Genomic DNA, 24512 nt, shown 5'->3' on the forward strand with positions numbered 1-24512 from the left:
TTTTGTTTCCGTCCACATCTGCCTTTTCTCTTTGGAGACAATGAGGCAATGTCACGATATGCACTAAGAAGTCTTGAAACACTAGATTTTCCCACACCAACAACAGGGGCAATGTCTCTTATAGTCATAGATGTTTGTTCACGAAGAGCAACTATTTTCGTCCGCTTCATTTGTGAAATGTCCATTTTAAAGCAAACACAGTTTTCCTCTCAAGAACAGATAAATAACACATACTGTTGCTATACAATACAAGCACTCAACTTAACTGGAGGGGACCAACAATTGTTGTTCATGGTCAAGGCAACAGTAGTCCACCAACAGTACAACAGTTGGGCAGATAAAATTGGTTACAGCTAACCAACTTCAATTCTTTGTAAAATATGAGCTTGTCCCAATTAATTTGCACACTACTGTATAACATTCATACCTTAGTTTTGGTCATTCCTGCGGTGTATTTCCTATTACGTATATGCATCGTTTCATAAGATCCTTACCTTTTTAAATGTGACATACCATTCCATTGAACAACATATATTCCTTGCATTTACCATTAATCATAATATAATCCTCCGTATTACATAATATCTCCACTTATTTCGCCGTCTTATGATTCAGAAACATCATCTCAACTACTCAATATCACACCTTAATTACCATAACCTTCGATACGAAAACGTTGCGATTACTCATATATCGCCTTGCTAAATATGTCACAATTGCATTTCACACAAAACACTTCTCAATAAAGTTATGATGCATAACCCCAAAATGAGTTTTCAATAGTACAGTATCGCTGTACAAGGAGTACATAATTATACTTATCCACTTCTGACGCGCGGACCATCTATGACGTAATCCATTAGTATGTTCAATGCGAGATTTATCAAAATTCCACAATATATGTTAACTCTTAGCAATCAGCTGTTATCTCCAGACACTTCATTCATATTCTCAAGTACCTCACTGATTTATCTGACCAAAATGCGGTAATGTGTTTGCAAAGTAAATATAAATCTAATTCTATACAGCCTTATTATATCATTAAAGACTTAAATATCTCACACTGCATTGCATATTATCACTTGCACACTTAATTAGATGGTTTGTATCACCAATTTCAAAGCACATGCCAAATTAAATATATATATATAGATCAAGAATTAAGCTACTAAATGTAAAGACTTAGCTCGTTCATTGTTACTCCGTAGCCAGTTGTTCATCTTTGAGCGTCATGTGGTAAGCTCTGCGGTCTGGATCTGGGGTTGACCATCACTCCTCCTCCCGTTCAGAACTGAATTCTGGTGGGTAGTATTCCTCTTTCATCACGGGCTGGTCATCCGGTAGGATGATGCTTTTCTCATCACGGGCTGGTCATCTGGTTGGGCGATACCTCTCTCCAGGTTGGTCCATATTACACGTTTAGCAGTTCATCATCTTGTTGGTTCTGCTGGCAACAAAAATAAATATTCCCGAAAAGAACATTGTCATAAAATTCATCCGAGATTAATATTTCTCTCAGTTACTGTTCTTTTTCTTCCTTTGGGTTATAAACTCTAATCTCTTCGAAATTACGTATTATATATATCAGCTATCTCAGGGAAAATCTCATAAATTGCTTAATAACGTTTAGAATTATTCTTCTTCCAACTTCAGTATCAATAAAATAGTCTCCTTTTCGTTTATATTTCTCTAGCGCAGATTGTATGTTCCCTTCCTGCTGATGTGATAGGCTTGCTCTCGGGATTCCGCTGAGCGTATTTAATCGTATCTCGTTTAGCTATAATATTTCCGCTAATTATGGTTTCACTGTAGATTGATTATGCTGTTTGCTTTTCAACAAATATAGCTATTCTTCAGGAATTTCTCCTAAATCTCTTATAATTTCGTCCAATATGTTGCAGGATCACAGGTCACGTCTTCACTCCTCCGATTCAATTTTTAAAGTAAGGTTTTTAAACAATCTCTTCTGTTCTATTTTTTTCTTCAAAACAATCTACCTGACTTTTCGCTGTTCCGCACCGCCTTCGGTATATGTCCGTTCCCAGATATGCATGGCCTTCTGATATACATCGTATCATATATTCATTGCATATTCTTTTAAATTGATTGGGCCATACCTTCCTTCGGCGCCATTTTGTAAATGTCTACGAGATGCAATGGGCACAACTTTAAAGTCATCTAAACAGCCATTTAACGTTCGTACCACTATATTAAATCTTCTTGTGCCAGAATTAGCACTACTCTTATTGGCCACTTCGAATTCTCTGCCAGTTGATACTAATATTCGCCTTTCACTCTTACTTATTCTTGACTCCTACAGACCCAGTTTCTTCATATCCTTGATTAGCCACACATGTCTATCCAGCACCAAGATTCTGCTGCCTGGTGTTGCAACATCTGGCTGCAACTTTCCAACATTTATATTACCTTTCTCTACTTACAAATTCACATTTAACAAACCAATGGCAATGAACCAATCAGGTTCAAATGTTAATTACTTTTAAATATGCTGCATATACTCTTAGAAATGAATTTGCTAAAAATGTTTAAATCTCAGAGCTTTGTATTCACAAAGGTAAAATTCTTTGTAATAGGAGACTTGTCTGCACAGATGGCTTACGAAGGCTAGAAGTTGGGTTTTAATTGGAATATGATTATTCCCACGACAGGCATACCTATATCAAGTGTTGCAGAAAATAAGGTTGTGGTCCTAGGTCTTGACAAGTTATACTAAATCACACCAAATGGAAAATAAAAGGTATAATATTTTACCAGAACAAGGTTAAAGTGAGGTCAGCTCAACACTTCATTCATTAAGGCATTAAGTCTTCAAGATCTGACACCACAGTAGGTTCAAGTCCCATAAATGGAAAAAAAATAAAAATAAGAATTACTGTCATAATATTGGCCAGCAGTGTAGGACAGGTGGTGATATACAATTTATAATCTCTAGATTGCATGCTAAAAGCCTGGGTTCAATTCCAAACCTCTCTGCAGTGTTCATATGGGATGAGGGTACATAATACTGTTGATGGAGATTCATCTGGAGGATGGTAACGTTGGAGTCTTGAGCAGGCCCCTTAATTGGAGTAGGCTATGTGTCAGCACTGGGTTTCACTTTCTCCTTACCTCTTTATCACTAGTACATTTTAACTAAAGGACACGGTCAATCAGGAATTAGGAAATTTTGAGAGCAAAACACTCAGAAACCAAATTAGAAATGCACCATGTAGCCAAAGTCTCTGGACACTCCACTGAGTATGCTTTGCTGTGTGACGTCTGGCTGTCCATCCGAGGGTATGTAAGTGCAGGCACAATGCTTGGACATCATAGACGTAGACATGTTTTCCGTCACAGTGAGTCAATATAGAGAACTGAACAAGTTTAAACGGGGCCTGATTATAGGCGTCCGCAAGTTCGGACATTCCGTCAGAGAGATACTGTGGGAGTTGTGTGCTCAGGTCTACTGTTAGCGATGTTGTTGTAAAGTGGAAACATCAGAAAAATGCTGACTCCCACATCGCTCTGGTAGACCTAAAAAATTAACTGATATGGATCACCGAATTCTAATGCATCCTGTACGAACCATTCGTTGGAACTTATTGCACCCATTGGTTGACTTTTTGTTTTAATGAAAATGTGGTCATTATTTTTGAAACAAGGAAAGTAGCATGTGCTCGCTGCGATTAACATTTACAAACCTAATTAATGTAGAAAGTCGCCAGTCTAATGCAGCAACAAGCTTACAAATAAGAAATAAGTATAAGCTAATGGTTACAGATAGAAAATGTTTTATCAACCTTGATAAATCACACATCGGAGTGATTGCTACATACTGTATTTCAAAGTCAGATGGAATGCGTTAACACTAGAATAGAACATCTTGGCTGTTGCTGCCATCTGAACCAACCTGAGAAATATGCCATGGATGATCCTATTTGGATCATGATAATTATAAAATTTGAAGAAACTGATGTGCTAGTTATGTACTCCAGTACTCGGAAATGAGCAGCAGGTCTGTTTCATGTGACCACATAACTGCTGTGACAAGGCCAGTAACACTACCTGTAATAATTTCATTTCTGTTATCCTCTGTTATTTTCTAGAATAAATTTTGCATCTTGAATCAAGATTCAGTGTTAATTTTACCACATCACATCACATTTCCTTAAAGTCTGATATTTCATTTTTTATGTTTTTTATACACATGTACTAATGCACTGGTTACGTTGTTAGAAGTGTTGCTTTAAATAAGACTTCCAAATTCATATATAAATGCAATCTCCTGCAGCCAGCATGTTCTTGTTCCATTTCCCTTGATAGCTGAATTCAATTTCCCTCATATCTTGGTGGAATCTTTCTCCTTACCCTTTGCTCAGCATTCCGAGGTTCTCAGGGAAATAATCCAGATATGAATGTAACATGTGCACCTTTAAGCTCATACTGCAACCTAAATCTTGGAAAGAAACAAGCATTCTCTCTACCATTTGTTTGTAGCCTGGAACTTTTGTGTTGCCAAGAAAGTTTTTAACTACATCCCAGAATGCTCTCCATGCCAAATGTTTTGCTGAGCACATAACGTCTTCAAAAAACATCAGAAATAAGTTTTCTGATATCTGGACCTGTGAAGATACCCGCTTTGATTTGGGCATTACTGATTTCTGGGAATCAATGACACAGGTACTAAAAGTATTCTCCTTCATTGGTCGAGTACTCCAACAACCTGAGCAACGAGGAAAAGCCAGCCCTTTCTATGTTGATGTCAACATGGGTACATTTTAAACTCATTTTAACCAATTCTGATGACACACTCATGTGGAATTAAACTTAAATTTTAACACTGATGATGGCCCTTAGTGTCCGAAAACCGGTTATGTTTTAATAAAGTGTGTGCTGTGATACGACTGTATATAATTAATAATAATAATAATAATAATAATAATAATAATAAAATAACTACATCAGCACTGTTAATAAGAAATGGCTTTGATAGTTTATAATGATTATAATTTGCAAAATATCAGTTTAAGCACACACAAAACACAGACTCCTTTACCTTTATAATCCTGTTTGCAGGCCATATGGACATTCTATTGACAGCACTAATTCATATAAGCACATGAGAGAATGTAACCAACCACTTACCTCCTTATATCACTACATTTGACGACTACAATGGAGTTTTAAGAAATGAGTTCAGCTCAAGAGAGAAAATTTAGAGATTTTACCACACAATATGATTTTATAGTTTTAATACAAGAGTTCACATATCAAGCCATATTTTAACTACAGTATGTTTTTACCTATACACAATCAAGATTCTAATGAGACCTGTTGTACCAGTGTCCATCAACTTTTGTTTTGACATTACTGAACTGTAGGTTACCTACATTTTTAAGATTCAGGGTTCTAGTGAGACCTATTTTACCAGTATCCATAAACATTTTTGAGGATATTACTGAACTGTAGATTATGTACCTTTAAGATTCAATCCACTTAAGATGACCCAAAATAAGAGTCGAAACATGTAGGCTATGGTTGATAAAGTAGAAATGATAGTTTCATAGTTGAAATAAACCGTGTATTGATGATTAAATAATTATATTGTACAATTCTTTTTTTGATGGGGACATACAGATACCATGTTTACACCAGGATAAAACTCTCATGAAAAATAGCTTACTAATAGTTTTGAGGAAATTGCAACATCAGTAATTAATTGACTGTCCCTATGTACACTATCAAAATTGAAAATGTTGAAAACTGTATTTTATAGTGCAAGAGACCTTTGTATGTGAAATAGTAACATAAAAAGCATTAATCAAGCAACTTAAAGCACATTTTCGATGGTGTGTATACAGGGACAATGATTATTTGAAGATATTAGTCTGGTCATTGAAAGTAAATTGGAGTTAGTGATGGAAATAAATTTTTTGGTTTTAATTTGCTATATTGCTATATTAGTCCTCCTCTGCGAACCATGTGACCTTGCCGCGGTGGGGAGGCTTGCGTGTCCCAATGATGCAGATAGCCGAGCCGCAGGTGCAACTATATCGGATGGGTATCTGTTGAGAGACCAGACTAACGAATGGTTCATCGAAAGGGGGGTAGCAGCCTTTCGGTAGTTGCAAGGGCGGCAGTCTAGATGATTGACTGATACGGCCTTGTAATAATACTCACCATGGCTTAGCTGTGTTGATACTGCTACACGGCTGAAAGCAACGGGAAACTACAGCCGTAACCACCTCCCGAGGACATGCAGCTCTCTCTGTATGAATGATGTACTGATGATGGCTTCCTCCCGGGTAAAATATTCCGGAGGTAAACTAGTCCCCCATTCGGATCTCCGGGTGGGGACTACACGAGAGGGGGCGATCATCAGGAAGATGGATACTGACATTCTGCGAGTCGGAGCGTGGAATGTTAGAAGTTTGAATCGTTGTGGTAGGTTAGAGAATCTGAAAAGGGAGATGGATAGGCTAAAGTTAGATGTAGTTGGTATAAGTGAAGTACGTTGGCAGAAAGAACAGGATTTTTGGTCAGGCGACTACCGAATTATCAACACGAAATCAAACAGGGGTAATGCAGGAGTTGGTTTAATAATGAATAAGAAAATAGGGCAGCGGATAAGCTACTACGACCAGCATAGTGAAAGAATTATTGTCGCCAAGATAGACACCAAACCAATGCCCACCACAATAGTGCAGGTCTATATGCCTACTAGTTCAGCGGATGATGAAGAAATTGAAAGAATATATGAGGAGATAGAAGATTTAATACAATATGTCAAAGGTGACGAGAATCTAATTGTGATGGGAGACTGGAACGCAGTGGTAGGCCAAGGAAGAGAAGGTAGCACAGTAGGAGAATTTGGATTGGGACAAAGGAACGAAAGAGGAAGTCGGCTGGTTGAATTCTGCACTGACCATAATTTAGTCCTCGCCAATACTTGGTTCAAACACCACAAACGACGGCTGTATACGTGGACGAGACCTGGAGACACTGGAAGGTATCAAATAGACTTCATTATGATTAGGCAGAGATTCAGAAACCAGGTGTTGGATTGCAAAACTTTCCCAGGAGCAGACGTGGACTCTGACCACAACTTGTTGGTCATGAAATGCCATCTGAAATTGAAGAAATTGAAGAAAGGAAAGAATGCAAAAAGATGGGATCTAGACAAGTTGAAAGAAAAGAGTGTGATGGATTGTTTCAAGGAACATGTTGCACAAAGACTAAATGAAAAGGCCGAAGGAAACACAGTAGAGGAAGAGTGGAGAGTCATGAAAAATGAAGTCAGTAGGGCTGCTGAAGAAATGTTAGGAAGGAAGAAAAGATCAACTAAGAATCAATGGATAACTCAGGAGATACTAGACCTGATTGATGAACGACGAAAATACAAGAATGCTAGAAATGAAGAGGGCAGAAAAGAATACAGGCGATTAAAGAATGAAGTGGATAGAAAGTGCAGGGTAGCTAAGGAAGAATGGCTGAAGGAGAAGTGCAAGGATGTCGAAGGCTGTATGGTCCTGGGAAAAGTAGATGCTGCATACAGGAAAATCAAGGAAACCTTTGGAGAAAGGAAATCTAGGTGCATGAATATTAAGAGCTCAGATGGAAAGCCACTTCTAGGGAAAGAAGACAAAGCAGAAAGATGGCAGGAGCATATCCAACAGTTGTATCAAGGTAACGATGTAGATAATTTCGTTTTGGAACATGAAGAGGCTGTTGATGCTGATGAAATGGGAGACCCAATTTTGAGGTCAGAGTTTGACAGAGCTGTGAGTGACCTAAATAGGAACAAGGCACCTGGAATTGATGATATTCCCGCTGAATTACTGACTGCCTTAGGAGAAACCAGCATGGTAAGGTTATTTCATTTAGTGTGCAAGATGTATGAGACAGGAGAAGTCCCATCCGATTTTCAGCAGAATGTTGTTATACCTATTCCCAAGAAAGCCGGTGCTGACAGGTGTGAAAACTACCGCACTATTAGTTTAGTATCTCATGCCTGCAAAATTTTAACACGTATTATTTACAGAAGAATGGAAAAACAAGTTGGAGCTGAGTTGGGGGAAGATCAATTTGGCTTCAGAAGAAATGTAGGAACACGTGAAGCAATCCTGACTTTACGTCTGATCTTAGAGGATCGAATCAAGAAGGACAAGCCCACGTACATGGCATTTGTAGATCTAGAAAAGGCATTCGATAATGTTGATTGGACCAGGCTATTTATGATTCTGAAGATGATAGGGATCAGATACCGAGAACGAAGAATTATCTACAACCTGTATAAAAATCAGTCTGCAGTGATAAGAATCGAGGGCTTTGAAAAAGAAGCAGCAATCCAGAAAGGAGTGAGGCAAGGCTGCAGTTTGTCCCCTCTCCTTTTCAATGTTTACATAGAACAGGCAATAAAGGAAATCAAAGAGAAATTTGGAAAGGGAATCACAGTCCAAGGAGAGGAAATCAAAACCTTGAGATTTGCCGATGATATTGTTATTTTATCTGAGACTGCAGAAGATCTCGAGAAGTTGCTGAATGGTATGGATGAAGTCGTAGGTAAAGAGTACAAGATGAAAATAAATAAGTCCAAAACAAAAGTAATGGAGTGCAGTCGAACGAAGGCAGGTGATGTAGGCAATATTAGATTAGGAAACGAAGTCTTAAAGGAAGTAGATGAATATTGTTATTTGGGTAGTAAAATAACCAACGATGGCAGAAGTAAGGAGGACATAAAATGCAGACTAGCACAAGCAAGGAAGAGCTTTCTTAAGAAAAGAAATTTGCTCACTTCAAACATTGATATCGGAATTAGAAAGATGTTTTTGAAGACTTTTATGTGGAGCGTGGCATTGTATGGAAGTGAAACATGGACGATAACTAGCTCAGAAAGAAAGAGAATAGAAGCTTTTGAAATGTGGTGTTACAGAAGAATGCTGAAGGTGAGATGGATAGATCGAATCACGAATGAAGAGATACTGACTCGAATTGGTGAGAGGAGATCGATTTGGCTAAATTTGACGGGAAGAAGAGATAGAATGATAGGACACATCTTAAGACACCCAGGACTTGTTCAGTTGGTTTTTGAAGGAAGTGTAGGTGGCAAGAACGGTAGGGGTAGACCAAGGTATGAATATGACAAACAGATTAGAGCAGATGTAGGATGCAATAGCTACGTAGAAATGAAAAGGTTAGCACAGGATAGGGTGGCATGGAGAGCTGCATCAAACCAGTCTATGGACTGATGACTCAAACAACAACAACAACAACAACAACAACAACATATTTTTAGTGTACTTCAGTCTGTTTAGAAGAAAATATTTCCTTTTATCTATACTCATGTCAATATCCTCTTCTTGGGGATACTTAGAATTGGATACCATAAAATGAATTGTTTACTGGTTTAATGTATTCTCTTGGGATTTCTTCTTTTCAGGATACAGACAGTCTTGAAGTGCTTGCTACAGCTCAGTTAGTTCTGCGGACTCTCCTGCAACTTCATCCTCCCTGTGCATATAAAATGGGTGCATATTACAAACAGATTCTACTGGATCCTTGGACTGAAGTAAGTTATTAAGTATATATAGATAAAGTTATAAATTTGTCTGTACACTTCAAATTTCTGCCTCCTACTTTATTTTTTGTGCTGGATTAGGTATACTAAAAAACAGAGCAAGTTGGCTGTGCTATTAGGGTTGCATAGCTGTGAGCTTGTATTCAGGAGAGGGTGGGTTCAAATTCCACTGTCAGCAGCCCTGGAGATGGTTTTCCGTGATTTCCCATTTTCAAACCAGGCATATGCTGAGCCTGTACCTTAATGCCACCACCGCTGCCTTCCCAATCCTAACTCCTTCCCATCCTTCCATCGCCAGAAAACCTTTGATGACCGAGCTCGGTAGCTGCAGTCGCTCGAGTGTGGCCAGTATTCTGGAGATAGTGGGTTCGAGCCCCACAGTTGGCAGTCATGAAGATGGTTTTCTGTGGTGTCCCATTTCCACACTAGGCAAATGCTGGGACTGTACCTTAATTAAAGCCACGGTTGCTTCCTTTCCTCCTCTAGCCCTTTCGTATCACATTGTCACCATAAGACCTATCTGTGTCAGTGTGGTTTAAAGCAAAAAAAAAAAAAAAAACAACAACCTTGATGTGTTAGTCCTCCAATTAAGTTTGTGTCAGGTTGTGGACCAGTCACTTCCATCTGCTCCTATCCTTCCACCACCCCCATTCAAACACCTTTTCCTATATCTGTTAATCTTCTTCCTAGATGTATCTTAATCTGCTCCAACCATATTCTCCCGGTTCTTACAGCTTTTACTTTATTTCATATACTTCTGGCATTCTCCTGTCCTTTTTCCACAGGTGCCAGCCTGACTTATATCCTTTCACTGAAGCTATTTATTATTCTGAGCCTGTCTCTTACCTCTGCATTCCTCACATGATCATTTGTTGTTTTTTCCAGTATACTTCGCAGAAACTTAATTTCATTTGAATGTATATTGCTTGCCTGGGCACACATAATGAAATTTCCAAATTGTATATGTGCCATGGATGGAAAGCATGTTGCTATTACACCCCCTCCAGGAGTTGGATCATACTTCTGCAACCAAATTCCACTTGTTATATATGCAAGAATTGGTATAAAATAGCCCTGGTAAATTATCTTTGCATTTCAATTGCACATCATTCTTCCACACCAGTGCCGGGCTGAGTGGCTCAGACGGTTAAGGCGCTGGCCTTCTAACCCCAACGTGGCAGGTTCGATCCTGGCTCAGTCCGGTGGTATTTGAAGGTGCTCAAATATGACAGCCCCGTGTCGGTAGATTTACTGGCACGTAAAAGAACTCCTGCGGGACTAAATTCCGGCACCTCGGCGTCTCCGAAGACCTTAAAAAGTAGTTAGTGGGACATAAAACAAATAACATTATTATTTTTATTCCACACCAGTCCTCTTATCCTCTGAAAGAACTCTCCTGCTAACTGCACTGTGCTAGTAATCTCATGGGTTATCCTCGTGTCTTATGATATGTCATAATCTGAGGGCATTTAGGCATTTAAGATCCTATTTTAGGCAGCATAAATGACATTTCAAAAGTTGGACACTAAAATTAGGCACTATCAAAATTTGTATGAACTTGTATTAATTTCTGCTTTTCCTTCACTATAGTTAGAGCCCTGCACAGATGTGGATATCCGCGAAGTTAGTATCTTGGCAGATGCAAACTGTATGACAGTGCGATAATTTTGCTGATAATTTCTAAATAATGAAGTTTATTGATTTTCACTCAGGTACACCTTTATTTTTTCTTGTGGTTAGGTGACCCTTGACAGTGGTATGGGAGAATGACGATAGATAAAGAGCCGTGAGACCATAAAGCCGTAAATCTGACCTAAGCCTAACTGGCTCCTGTCCACATTTAGTGGAAAGAAGGTACAAATGCCAATACATCTGTAGTTGTCGCAAGAGAAAATCCCTCATGTACCTGTGACTGTAGGGGTTTTGGTGCCAGGTATCGGGCCTTTTGTATTATATTAACAGATCTATCTGTTTCATTACCTTGGGTGTAATATAATATAGTTAATTATTTACAATATCCACGGGTAAGCATTCTTGGATGCGGATAACCATTCGCGGGTGCGGATGAAGGAAGTGCGGGGCAGGTACGGATAATATTTTGTGTATCTGCGCATGGCTCTACCTAGGGTGAGATTGCAGGTGCGAACTGTGATGCGCGTTTGGACTTGACTCTGTTTTATGGCCGAATGCCCTTCCAGGTGCCAACTGTATGTGCAGGTATGTGTTCAGCGTCTGTGTTTCTGTGATGGTTGATACTGTATTGTATGTATATAAAGAGGAGTGTGTTGGAAGCACTACCCAGTCTGCAAGTCAGAGGAATTAACCAGATGTGGTTAAAATCTATGACCTGGGGCCCTCTGAACCAAAAATCTTGATGCTGGCAAGTATTTTAAAAAATATCTCCTAAACAATGTTAGATAGGGATTTTACTTTATTTGAAAGTGGTCCAGCTCCTGAGCTGAATGGTGAGCATAATGTCCTTCGGTTCAAAGGGGCCCAGGTGGCTGGGGATTGTAACCATGTTTATTTAATTCCTCTAGCTTAGGGGCTGGATGGCTGTGTTTGTATTAATACACATCTTCATCTCCATACAACACATCACATTACCTACCACCACAGAAACCAAAATAGTGAATATATCTCTCCACATAAGGTCGATGTCAGGAGGGGCTTCTGGCTGTAAAACTGAGCCAAAACACCACCATTTGCTGACCCCTATAAATTGGGGAAAAGGTAGGAAGAAGTGCCAGTTTGTACCTGATCACAATTTTTGTGAAGATAGAATGTAACTGTACTGAAACTACTTAATCTCCAGCTGTATTACAGTTGACTGCTGTGTAATTTAGATTGTTTTCTGGTGTAAATTTATGCCTTGTTTCAGTCAGGAAATTACTAAATCGAGAAAATGTTGTCTCAGCCTCACAATATGTGGTAGGGCTATACTCGCTGCTGACCAACGAGATATAAAGCAAAATAAAATTTCAAAATTAACATTTTAGGCACTTACAGGCATTTATAGGCACTATTTCATCCATGGTACTTATAAACAAAAAGTGTGCTAGGTCACTGCCTTGGCTCAGTCCATTTCTACTTTGAAATCGTCTGAATCCCATGCTGGTGTTCTTACTCTATTTTTACAACAGCTAATAACAAATAATTATAATTTATAATAGAGAGGATAGCTGATCAAGAAGTTTGAATTGGTGGAGAGAAAAAATCTGGGGAAGATACTGGGACCCTTAGGAGCAGAGGATGGGTAACACAGAAAGGAAACCAAGAATTGTACTTCAGAAGGGAAAACATCTGCGATGCCATCCAAAAGAGGAGAGTCACGTTCTTTAGACACATTTACAGAATGGGCGTGGGAAGACTGACCCAGGTATTAAGGGTTTTTGAGACTAGGAAAATTATGGTGCGCTGGCATCAGGAGGTGAAGGACCTGAAATAAATGGGAATACAGAAAACATGAGCAACAGAGAAGCTTACAAATCAAGAATGAAGAACACCAAGAGTTTCCAAGAATATCCTGGATGAAAGCACTGTTGAGAGAAGAGAGGAAGAGATTGCAAGGAATGAAGGAGTACTGGGCGAGGATCAAACCCCAGAAACGAATGAAATTGAATTAACATGGTCCACAGTTGGCCAAAACAAAAGAATAATAATAATAATAATAATAATAATAATAATACCGAGCTCGATAGCTGCAGTCGCTTAAGTGCGGTCAGTATCCAGTATTCGGGAGATAGTAGGTTCGAACCCCACTGTCGGCAGCCCTGAAAATGGTTTTCCGTGGTTTCCCATTTTCACACCAGGCAAATGCTGGGGCTGTACCTTCATTAAGGCCATGGCCGCTTCCTTCCCACTCCTAGCCCTTTCCTGTCCCATTGTCGCCATAAGACCTATCTGTGTCGGTGCGACGTAAAGCAAAAAAAAAAAAAAAAAAAAAAATAATAATAAGAAGAAGACAGGGTAGTGTTTAGGGTCTCTATAGGGTAAACAGGGTGGCCACCCGTATGGAAAACCATGAAATGTCAGGGAATTCAGAAAAAATCTGGAAATTCATTCTGCCATATAAAATGGACATACCGTATTTATCTCTTAATAGAAGCACATTTTTCAGTTTTTATAACATTAATCTGGGGCATGTGTGTTATGAGAGGAATAAATTGTAAAGAAAACTGTATAAACATTTAAAAAATCAAGTGTGATCTCGAATGTGAAGTAACCAATAGCATCAGTAGCTATATGGATAGCCTATAGCAAGCAGTAGCAACTATGATCGATCGATTGATTGATTGATTGATCGATTGATCGATCGAATTTTCAATGTTATGATCTGATTACTATTGAATATGCTGTGTTGTTGGGAAATGGCGAGCTTGTTGAATTAGGCCTATATTGCGTTTTCAGTTTTTCTAATCGCTTAAATACATGGCTTCCACAACAAAATATGCATATAGACAAAATTCCACAACTCAACGGATGACTGTGTTTGTTTACTGTGTAATGACGTGTGCGATAGTCACTACCTCGTAAAATGTAAAAACAAGACAGCAAACGCTGACTGAATGCAGGAAAGTGTGAAATTCACTTAAACTTAATACTCATTCGAATGTTCATGATTATTATTATTAAATGTGCTGACATAGGTAGGCCTTGTGTAAATGCGTAATGCATCGTGACACCGTTTGGGCCGCGCCATGTTGAGTTTCTAACCTATCTTTCGTGAGAGGGGTTCGGAAGTTTTCAGGCACAACTAGTAGCTTGTAATATCACGTGTAATTTTGTGAATAGAGAACAAGATTTAAAATAAAGTGACATCACATTGTAAGATGAAGGTTGTTTGTTGGTTAGGAGATTTTGAGTTTGTGAAGTATGTTTGTATGTATTCGTTCTTGATCCATCCAATCCCAAACCGCCATTCATATCGATTTATATCGGTTGAGCGCAATCTTGAAACCTGTCTGCCAACTGTATTGCCTACATCACCACGTGGTTAAGCCTTTTAACCTGGCGTGTGTGGTATATAGTTTTAATAGTGTTCAGTGTAGCTGTAATTTTATTTACATCCATGTGTTGGTTACCATATAGTTCATCTGTGTACCATACCTCAGTATAGTTCGTGCAAGACAAGCGGCAAGAATGTGACTCGGCAAAAATTGACACCGTGGTATCGATCAGCCATAGCCTCCTTCTAATGCCAGTCATTAGCTGCGAATAAGTTATTTCTTTTACACTTTATAATAATGTACCTATTCTTGTTTTAGTGTCTGATATTGTTAGGAAGTGCATGCACTATCTTTGAAGGTTTTGTGAATTTGTTTTCACTTGTGATTTGCGTGTGATTTTCATAGTAGAGTATTACATTTTACGAGGGCTCTGTGCTGCAGTTGTATTGCATCAACTGTTATTGAAGCAGTAGAGTGCTGGCAGCATAGGTAAGGCAATGCTCACTTGTTTTGCGAACTGTCAGTGTAGAAGAAAGCCGTGCGGAGTATAGGACTATTTAAAGATTTTTTTACAATATACTTACTTTTTTCAGGTAACAGTGTCTTCATCAAAGCCAAGGAAAACTTCGTTTAATGAAAGGTGGCTGCTTGATGATACTTTCAGAACATGGTTGAAACCCATGCCTCAGGACAAATTTTCAGCATATTGCATAATATGTAAAACATCATTTTCTCTTAGCAACATGGGGAAGCAGGCATTAAAAGTCACATGGGAGGAAAGAAGCATGCCAGTAGTGTCAAGTTCAGCCAGTTCTCATCATCCCTTTCAAGTTATTTAAAAAAAGAACATTCGAATAGTGAAGTAAAAAATGACTTAAACTCAATAGATAATAGCCTGGCCGCAAACACAAATTGTCCTCTGCGTGCCACAGCTACCACAACGAACTCTATCACATATGACTCCACTGCTGCCGTTTCTTCTTCTTCTTCTTCCATTAAAGAAGATTCACCAGAGACGAGATGTCTACAGAATTATCTTTCAAGAGAGCAAGTAACCAAAGCTGAGATTATATGGTGCATGCATACGGTCATGCAACACCATTCTGTACGTTCTAGTGAAGCTAGTGTACGTTTGTTCCCAGTAATGTTTCCAGACTCTGAAATAGCTTCGAAAGTTCAACTGCACAGAACAAAAGTTGCATATACAATCACTCATGGTTTGGCTCCCTATTTTCATAAGCAAGTTCTTGAGATGTGTCATAAGTGCACACATTTCACTGTTGGTTTTGACGAGTCACTGAATAAAGTTTCTCAGATGGGCCAGATGGATCTTGTAGTTGGTAGTTTCAATCCTGATACCAATGAAGTATGCACTTCTTATTTTGATTCAGTGTTTCTTGGTCACTCTACCTCCTCAGATTTGTTAAATGGTTTTTTGCGAGCACAGCAGGGACTCGATCTAAAAAAACACTTACAAATTTCAATGGGTGTTAATAAAAAGTTCCTTCAAGATATTGGTAATTTATTAAGTGATGATCCAGATGCTCCTATTTTGGTGAACATTGGATCTTGTGGCTTGCATACTGTGCACAATTCATATAAAATAGTAAAAGAAACCCAGTGGAATATTGCCGAGTTTCTTCGTGCTCTTCACTTCTTGTTTTGCTACGTTCCTGCAAGACGTGCTGATTATACACATTATTCAGGTTCAAACGTATTTCCTTTGAAATATTGTGCTATAAGATGGCTTGAAAAATCGAAAGTCATTGAACGTGCTATAGATATCCTACCTAATGTTGACAAATATGTGGAAGGAACAAACGGAGACAAGAAAATCCCAAACTGTAACAGCTTCAAAATATTATCAACTTCACTTAAAGATAAGCTCCTTAAGGCCAAGTTGTCATTTTTATTATCTCTTGTTGGAGATTTGGAACCATTCCTAAAACAGTTTCAGACAGATCTTCCAATTGCATCACTCCTGTATGAATCTCTCATTGCAACAATGAAAATTGTCATGACAAGGTGCGTTAAGTCTGAGTCACTGCAGTCTTCAGAAAATGTCCTCAGAATTAATTTAGACAGTAAAGAAAATCTTCTGCCTGCATCTGAAATTGACATAGGTTATGCTGCTAGAGCAGCACTTCGTGGAACTCCTGGATTAAATGATAGAAGTAATGAATTCTTTGTCTTCTAAAAACAAGAGATTAGATCACTTTTGGCTCTGTACTGTTTTGCTAACAGTACATTTGAACACAGAAAAGTTGGCTTCATTTCTCAAAATGATACTAATATTGTTTCATGGAAATGCTTTCTTGAACGTGGTTTTTCTCTGAATAAAGAAATTATTGTAGAGAACATGCTACAAGAATCCCTTATAGCACAAAGAAGAATATATGATGCTATCTCAAACCTTGGTGGAATTGAAAAGGTCTCCATTAATAAGAACATGCTCCATGCTGCAAGGAATGCTCATCCTTTGTATGTTCAAAATCTGAAGGAGAAACGTGAAGGATTGGAAGCAGAAGATTCTTTGCAAAAAAATAAGAGAAAGGCCACTTTGTTGCTGAAAGAATTAGAAGAAAAGAAGCGGAGGGTGATGGCAGAAGCTCGACAGTCGTTGCTGGCTATAGATGAAGAAATTTCTTCACTGAAGCAGTAATGGTAATAACTTTTTAAAATCTTAATTTGAATTAAATTGGACTAAATTCAACTTCCAAGTTTTGAAATTTAATATGCACATTAATTACTCATTTATTTTTTGCATGTTAAGTTTTCAAAATGTATTTTAATATTACGGTCATACCTGGAAACTTCTATTATAATTTAATTTTTTGTCATTGTGTGTCAGGGAAAAAAATGTTTTTATGTCTGGAAAACAGAGAAATGTCAGGGAATTTCAAAATCTGGATTTGGTGGACACACTAGTGAAACAAGGTAAATTGCTTGTAATTTGATGTTTCAGGGAAGACCTTGCTTCATTTTCTTACAAGAAACCATGAATGTGGCAAATTTTAAATTAACTTTTGCCATTAGATGAAGAGCATCAAGACGTCCTGGCAGTAGGTGTGTCATGACATATTGATAAGCATACAGTGTTTTGTCTGGTTGGAGACAATTGTATTTAGATCTGTAAATGCAGTTAAATGCATTTCACAAATGGAACAGTGACTGCCCCGAAACATTAGAGGCAATTGTGAAAATTATACAGTATTAGTTTGCATGGAACACAAAAACAAACAAAAATTTTGTTTGTTGTGTAATTATAATGATATGGAAACATTTAAAGAATTAAACATGTCCTGCTGAAGGAACAAAGTACATTGGAACACTGTTAATCCGACCTCCAATGGTTTGGCTCTTCTTATTCTGACCCTCATCCAGTCCAGGCATGAATTGTATGTATGGACGTTGTAGGCTTGTTGGCATTTGAAATGTAACATAAAACATTTTTGAATCTGTTAGCTGGTGATACTTGACCAGGCAGTGCATTCTGATGCGTTGCTTGGTGAGTGATATCATTAAGGCAGCGCTTTTTGACAAGGTGAATGGTTTTCGTGTTTTAAAGTAAAAATTTGCTTTTGGTTTGAATTCTCATCACATATGGCAACCAAAGGGTGTAAACATGTTACACTGACCTTTGAAAGAGAAGTTAAAACTGCTTGAAAGATTAGACAAAGATGAATGCCTACAAAAAATTGCAAATGAAGTTGGTTCGGGCATCACTACAATTCCAGACTGGTGAAAGAATAGGAAAGAACTAGAAACTTGTACAATAAAATGTTGAAAATACAATAAAATGTTGAAAAATTCTAAATCTGAACTGTTAGATCATGCTTTGTGGATATGGTTTTCGCAGGAAAGAAGTAAAGGCCTGACCCCATTATCAAAGGAAAGACACTTTTAAAAAATAAAATATTGGTATGAGGAACTGATCATTTTACTACAAGTAATGACCTTTATTTGGTTTTGTATTGACTTTAAATATCTAATTAAAATTCTGAAATAATTTAATTGTATAAAGTCCACCTGTTCAATACACATTTGCCATTTAATAAGTGGTCTGTCTAAAATGCTATATAGGACATATTTTGACCTAGTCTAGAGGTCATCATCAGCGAAAATAACAAAGAAGAAAGACCTACACAAAAAACAGTGATACATAACAAACTTGAGATAAAGTGCAATGGAAGTCTATGTGTACAATGTACATAACTTCTATCTTAAAATACAATCAACGAATGCAATGGAAATCTGTGTTTAAAATGTACAAACTACCAACTTCGACAAATTTAGTTGTAAGTGGGGGTCCAACCATATTTATACAACTATTGATTGACTGGTGGAAATACTTGAAACTTGTGAAGACTGTTAAATGTTGTTCTATTTGTCATTCTTCTGGAAACAGAGTGAAGTTTTGACAAATCTGTTACATTTCTTCATGGAGAATGCAAGTATAGCCAGAGTCTAAAAATGAAAACAAGCCTTGTATGAGAACGAAAAATGAAGTAAAAGTAAACGATATGAGGAGTCGCAAAATATTACTCACTTCCTCTTTACTCCAGCCGTGATAGATCAGGTTGGGTCGATGTTGACCTCCACTGACTGGCGACCGTTCTGATGTGTTGGGGGGGGGGGGGGGAAACGGCAGGTGAGGGGAGGGAGAGTGAGTGGAAGGATGGGAGGATGGACCAGTAGTGCGTGTTGTGACAGACTTAATTGAGCTTTGCTTGAGATCTTTCTCGATTATTGTTTCAACCAGGATGTTAATTTTTTTCTTGGATTTCGTTAAGATTATGGGTGGGATACGATTTTTGATTGGGGTTTATATAAATATTTTCACTCATAGTGGAAAATCTCTTGTATTTAGCTGCATTAAAATGTTCTTTGTAGCAGATTTTAAAGTTTCTCCCAGTCTGTCCGATATAACTGGCATTGCACTGGTTACACGTCGACTTTTAGACCCCATATTGCAAATGTTTGTTGGATTTGTTAAGTATGTTTGTGTTATAGAAAAGTTTAGAAGTAGTGTTGTTAGTTCTAAACATTGAGGTTCTGTTGTTGTTTTTTTTATTTTTTATTAATATTTGAGATTTGGTATAGGTTATTGCTATTGAAAGTGAAGGTGACAAAATCAGTATTCTCTTTCTTTTGTTTTTTAAGTGTGGCGGTGGGTTTATCTTGTTGAGAATTCTGCCAACAAAATTGCTATTAAACCTATTAAGGTGTGCTAAGTGTGGAGGTGTTAATTTCTTTCTTACAAGTTTTCTTGGACATAGGAATGTTCAAGGCTCTCTATATCATACTATGAAAAGAGGCCTTTTTGTGAGAGCCAGGGTGCAGTGACTCTTGTATGATCATGTTGCCTGTCTGGGTGGGTTTTCTGAAGATTTCAAATTTTAGATGGTTGTCGCTTCTCCTAATCTTAAGATTTAGAAAATTTAAAGATCTGTCTGTTTCAGATTCAACTATGAATTTTATGTAGGGGGTAAGGAGGGTTGTACTGTCTGTGATACGTTGATCAATCATCTACGTATCTCGACCAATGGAATATACCTGGTGAATTGTTGAGTATCTCGTTTTTTTCGAGATTGTCTATGTAAATTTCTGCAAAAATTCCAGAAATAGGGGATCCCATAGGGAGTCCTTTCTGCAGATAAATTGTGTTACTAAATGTAAAATAATTATTATTGAAAACTATCTTCAGAATATGTAAAAGTTCTTTTATTTCAAGTTTACTTAAATGGCTATGTTTGTTATGCACTCGTTTGATGTTACGAATATGTACACTAACATTCCCATAGCTGAAACCATTAATCTAGTCCAGGATTGGTACACAGCCATGTGTAAAACTCTTCGATTCTCATCCAAAGAAAAAATAAATCAAAACTACGTAATTATAGAAATTAAGTTTCATAGCTTAAATCAGTCTATCCTGGAGTATCAAACTCCATTCTGTCGACCACAGGACGTGTCCCAATGGACACGTACAGTGCCCAGTAACAAGCTCGCCCAAGCAGCTTTCAGCGCATGCGGATCAGTATTGATTGTTTCCGAGAGGCCACTTCCTGCATCTCATCCAGGACACAACAATTACATATACACCCATCCTGCATCCAGATACAACACAAGTAAAAATACTAGACAGCTCAAGATTCTCTCAGGGTAAATCTTCATGAAAATAATTCAGCTTAACATGAATTCAGAAGAGAAATTCGACCTCATGCAAAATAATTCAATACCGGATGAACATCTCCATCCAACTGCATATTTTTCCAACGCATGTACCATCAGAAATCGCAAAAATCCACTTAAGACTTAAGTTATCCTACGTTGATCAGCTATAAATCAATTACTCACACATATAAAAATCCATAATAAGAAATTTATTAATCTAATTTAATTCAGAAGAAAAAGAAAGTAACTTGTTATAATATTCGTCCAACAAATCATAAAATAAATCAACATTATCCATAGATTTCATTTATATCAGCGCTAACTTAATAAAATTCAGTTTCAATCCTGACATGAGCTAACATCTTGTTTTAACATTTTCATTTGAGATGTAAATATTAATCAATCACATTATTTAAATAATAATCAAATTTTTAAAAAATCAATCATATCATTGATTCATATAACACATGATTCATATTTAGATGTTTTCTTTCAAGTTATGCAATGTAAATTCTCTTATGAATATTGTCATCTCCGTTATCTCCATTGAATGATATGCTAAGGTTACTAACACCTATCACCACTTATAATCTTGGCACCTACCATCCTAGTTTATGTTTGTGTATTCGTAAAATCATCACATATCTTTCACAAATAAATAATCTAAACCTTATTACTAACTCTACTAGTTCTTAATCAGCCATTATTTCATCCTCTTATTCCATGTTTGACTTTACATGAAGCCTTATTTGTGTTGAAAAGTTATGTGACTCCTCTCAATTTTAATATGATAGCTCAATATTATCTCTAATGTGTATGTTATTCAACACAGCTACATACACATCTCATCTTTCAATTTGTGTATTACCTCTGTATGATATTTGCTGTGGATAATTCCTTACAACACAGCCTTATTTTAATATAGCAGGAGCCATCTATTCTGATATACACGTCTGGGTTAGCCATTCCTACCTTGTCTTACGATAATCCCTTGAAGTATTAATCATTCCATGTACTTGCTTCTTATAATTGATCCATCATTACGTCTTTGCTGCAATTATCTTCCTAACACTTCATTTCAATTCCTTCATATTACTCCATTCACTTCTATATATTGCTCATTTCAGTCAATTATAAACGTCAACATTACCATTTTTCTTCATATCATAATCTCTTCATATATAACACAATTCCTACCACGTATTAAGCTTCATTTCATTTATATTCACTTTATTGGATCATAAATCATCTTCCAGAATAATATTTAACCTTTAGTATGCCATAATACCATTTCATGACGTACATCGACAAGGAATAACTCTTATAATCTACACTTCCTTTCCATATCATTCCATTATGACGCTTAAGAAGCATGTTCAGCTTCCAGACCCATTTAAGAATTCTAATACGTGCATATACTCTCATTCTGCTGTGTAAAATCTACACTTATTCTCGCAAATAATCATAAATTCATCAGTTATCATAATACACTCAATACATGTATAATCACTTCTTCGAGATATATCGATTTTATCACAACTTAACCTCGTAATATATAATTCAATCATTGCTCTTCAGTGAGTCACTTGTTATCTTAAATACTTCACAATTACTATAAATGTCATGAGGTTAATACATTCTACCTGTGGTGTAGGGGTAGCGTTCCTGCCTCTTACTCGGAGGCCCCGGGTTCGATTCCCGGCCAGGTCAGGGATTTTTACCTGACCTGAGGGCTGGTTCGAGCCTACGTGATTAGAATTTAGGAGCTATCTGACGGTGAGATGGCGGCCCCGGTCTAGAAAGCCAAGAATAACGGCCGAGAGGATTCGTCGTGCTGACCACACGACACCTCGTAACCTGCAGGCCTTCGGGCTGAGCAGCGGTCTCTTGGTAGGCCAAGGTCCTTCAAGGGCTGTAGTGCCATGGGGTTTGGTTTGGTACTACATTCTAACTTAATTAAGAACTATAATTTAGCAAACTTAGCTTGTCATTCACTGGCTGTGGCGACTTTTAGCTCTCAGCACTACATCTGTAGTCCTTGGCCAGCTGGATACTATGGGTCAGCTGGAGTACTCTCCTTCATCAGGTTTGGTTGGCTGGCTGGCTGGTTACATATTCACTTCCAGGTCGGTCCACCTCGAATTTAGCAAGTCATAATTATCTTCTCTCTTGCGCTAATAATCCCAACAAGTAAGAGTTTATTTTAATGCTTCTTGAAAATTGAATATCTCGTAATTGCTTATTGAGCTGACGTTTCCCAAAATATTTAACACTGGGTTCAATGTATCTTTGATCTTATCTTTGCCTTAATTTTTGTATAGAATTTTATATAATACTCTTTAAGGCTCAAGAATCTCTTATTTTTTCTTCCTGGCAATGATTCTTGGTTATTTTTCTGTCCCCCAATCTCTATTCTTAATAAGCTTCAATGTGTCGTTTCGCTCCTTGTCTGACCAGTTTGTGAGCATATTTAATTCAAATCTCCTTATTTCACGCCGCGATGCCTTTCTTCTGCGCTGAATACTGTGTATTACACCGTATCTTCGTCTTTAGAACAAGTAATAACTGAGTATTTCGATTAACTTGGCTAATATCTTTCTTTTCTGACGCAGCTGAAATGTTTCCTGTCCATCCAGTATCTCGGCAGATTGGTTAGTGTAATAATAATAATAATAATAATAATAATAATAATAATAATAATGTATTAATATTTACTTGTTTCTTTTCAAACAATCCACTTGATATTTATATGTTCTCTACTCACAGCCTTTGAAATTGTGTGCTCTTTACTCGGTCTTGGCCTCATGTGAACTTGTAAATTATAGTTCACTTCATGTAATTCTGACCTGTGTGGTCCATACCTCCACTCTGACGCCATTTTGGAATACGTCAGAAAATGCAATGGGCACACATATCACATATTTTAAATAATTAGGAACCATAGAATTATCAGTTAAACAGGCTCACCAAATAAAGGATGGTTAGGCAGGAATAGTTTCCCAATACACAGGTTAAATATGCTCCAAGAAATAGAATTTCACTTATCCACATTACAAAATTAGATCTGGAATGGTGAAGAATAGTGGAAAGGCAGGGATGAAATAGCTTCATAGAGTAATGAGATTAGCATGGAATGTTAGTAAGGTACCTTCATATTGGACATAAGCAGTAATTGCCCCTATCTGTAAGCAAGGGAACTGAAAGGATTGCAAAAACTATTGAGGTATCTCAATGATCAGTATAATAGGCTAGGTGTACACTGGTATCTTTGAAGAGAGGGTATGATCAGTGGTCGAGAGGAAGTTGAATGAAAACTAGTGAGGTTTCAGACCACGGAGGGGCTGTAAGGATCAGATTTTCAGTATGCACCAGGTAATTGAAAAATGTTTCGTAGATCTAGACAAGGCATATGGCAGAGTACCGAGGGAAAATATGTTTGCCGTACGGGGGGGGGGGGGGGACACTATGGGATTAAGGGTAGATTATTAAAATCAGTCAAAGGCATTTATGTTGACAATCGGGCTGCAGTGAGAATTGATAATAGAATGCGTTCTTGGTTCAGAGAACTTACAGGGTTAGAAAAAGCTGTAATCTGTCACCTTTGTTGTCCATAGTTTACATGGATCATTTGCTGAAAGGTATTAAGTTGCAGGGAGGGATTCAGTTAGGTGAAAATGTAGTAAGCAGTCTGGCCTATGCTGACCACTTTGTCTTAATGGCAGATTGTGCCGAAAGCCTGCAGTGTAATATCTTGGAACTTGAAAATAGGTGCAACGAGTATAGTACGAAAATTAGCCTCTCGAAGACTT

General features: G+C 37.6%; 1 protein-coding gene across 1 annotated transcript in view; it reads left to right on the forward strand.

The window, feature by feature from the left end:
• Nucleotides 1-24512, forward strand: part of LOC136884538 (uncharacterized) — a 399078-nt gene that overhangs the window by 177973 nt on the left and 196593 nt on the right. Inside the window, exon 7 of the mRNA XM_067156823.2 lies at nt 9440-9568. Coding sequence (XP_067012924.2) covers nt 9440-9568 — 129 coding nt within the window. The remainder of the gene's footprint in view (nt 1-9439; nt 9569-24512) is intronic.

Source organism: Anabrus simplex, chromosome 1 (assembly GCF_040414725.1).
Source record: "Anabrus simplex isolate iqAnaSimp1 chromosome 1, ASM4041472v1, whole genome shotgun sequence".
In the NCBI taxonomy this organism is placed as follows: Eukaryota; Metazoa; Arthropoda; class Insecta; order Orthoptera; family Tettigoniidae; genus Anabrus; species Anabrus simplex.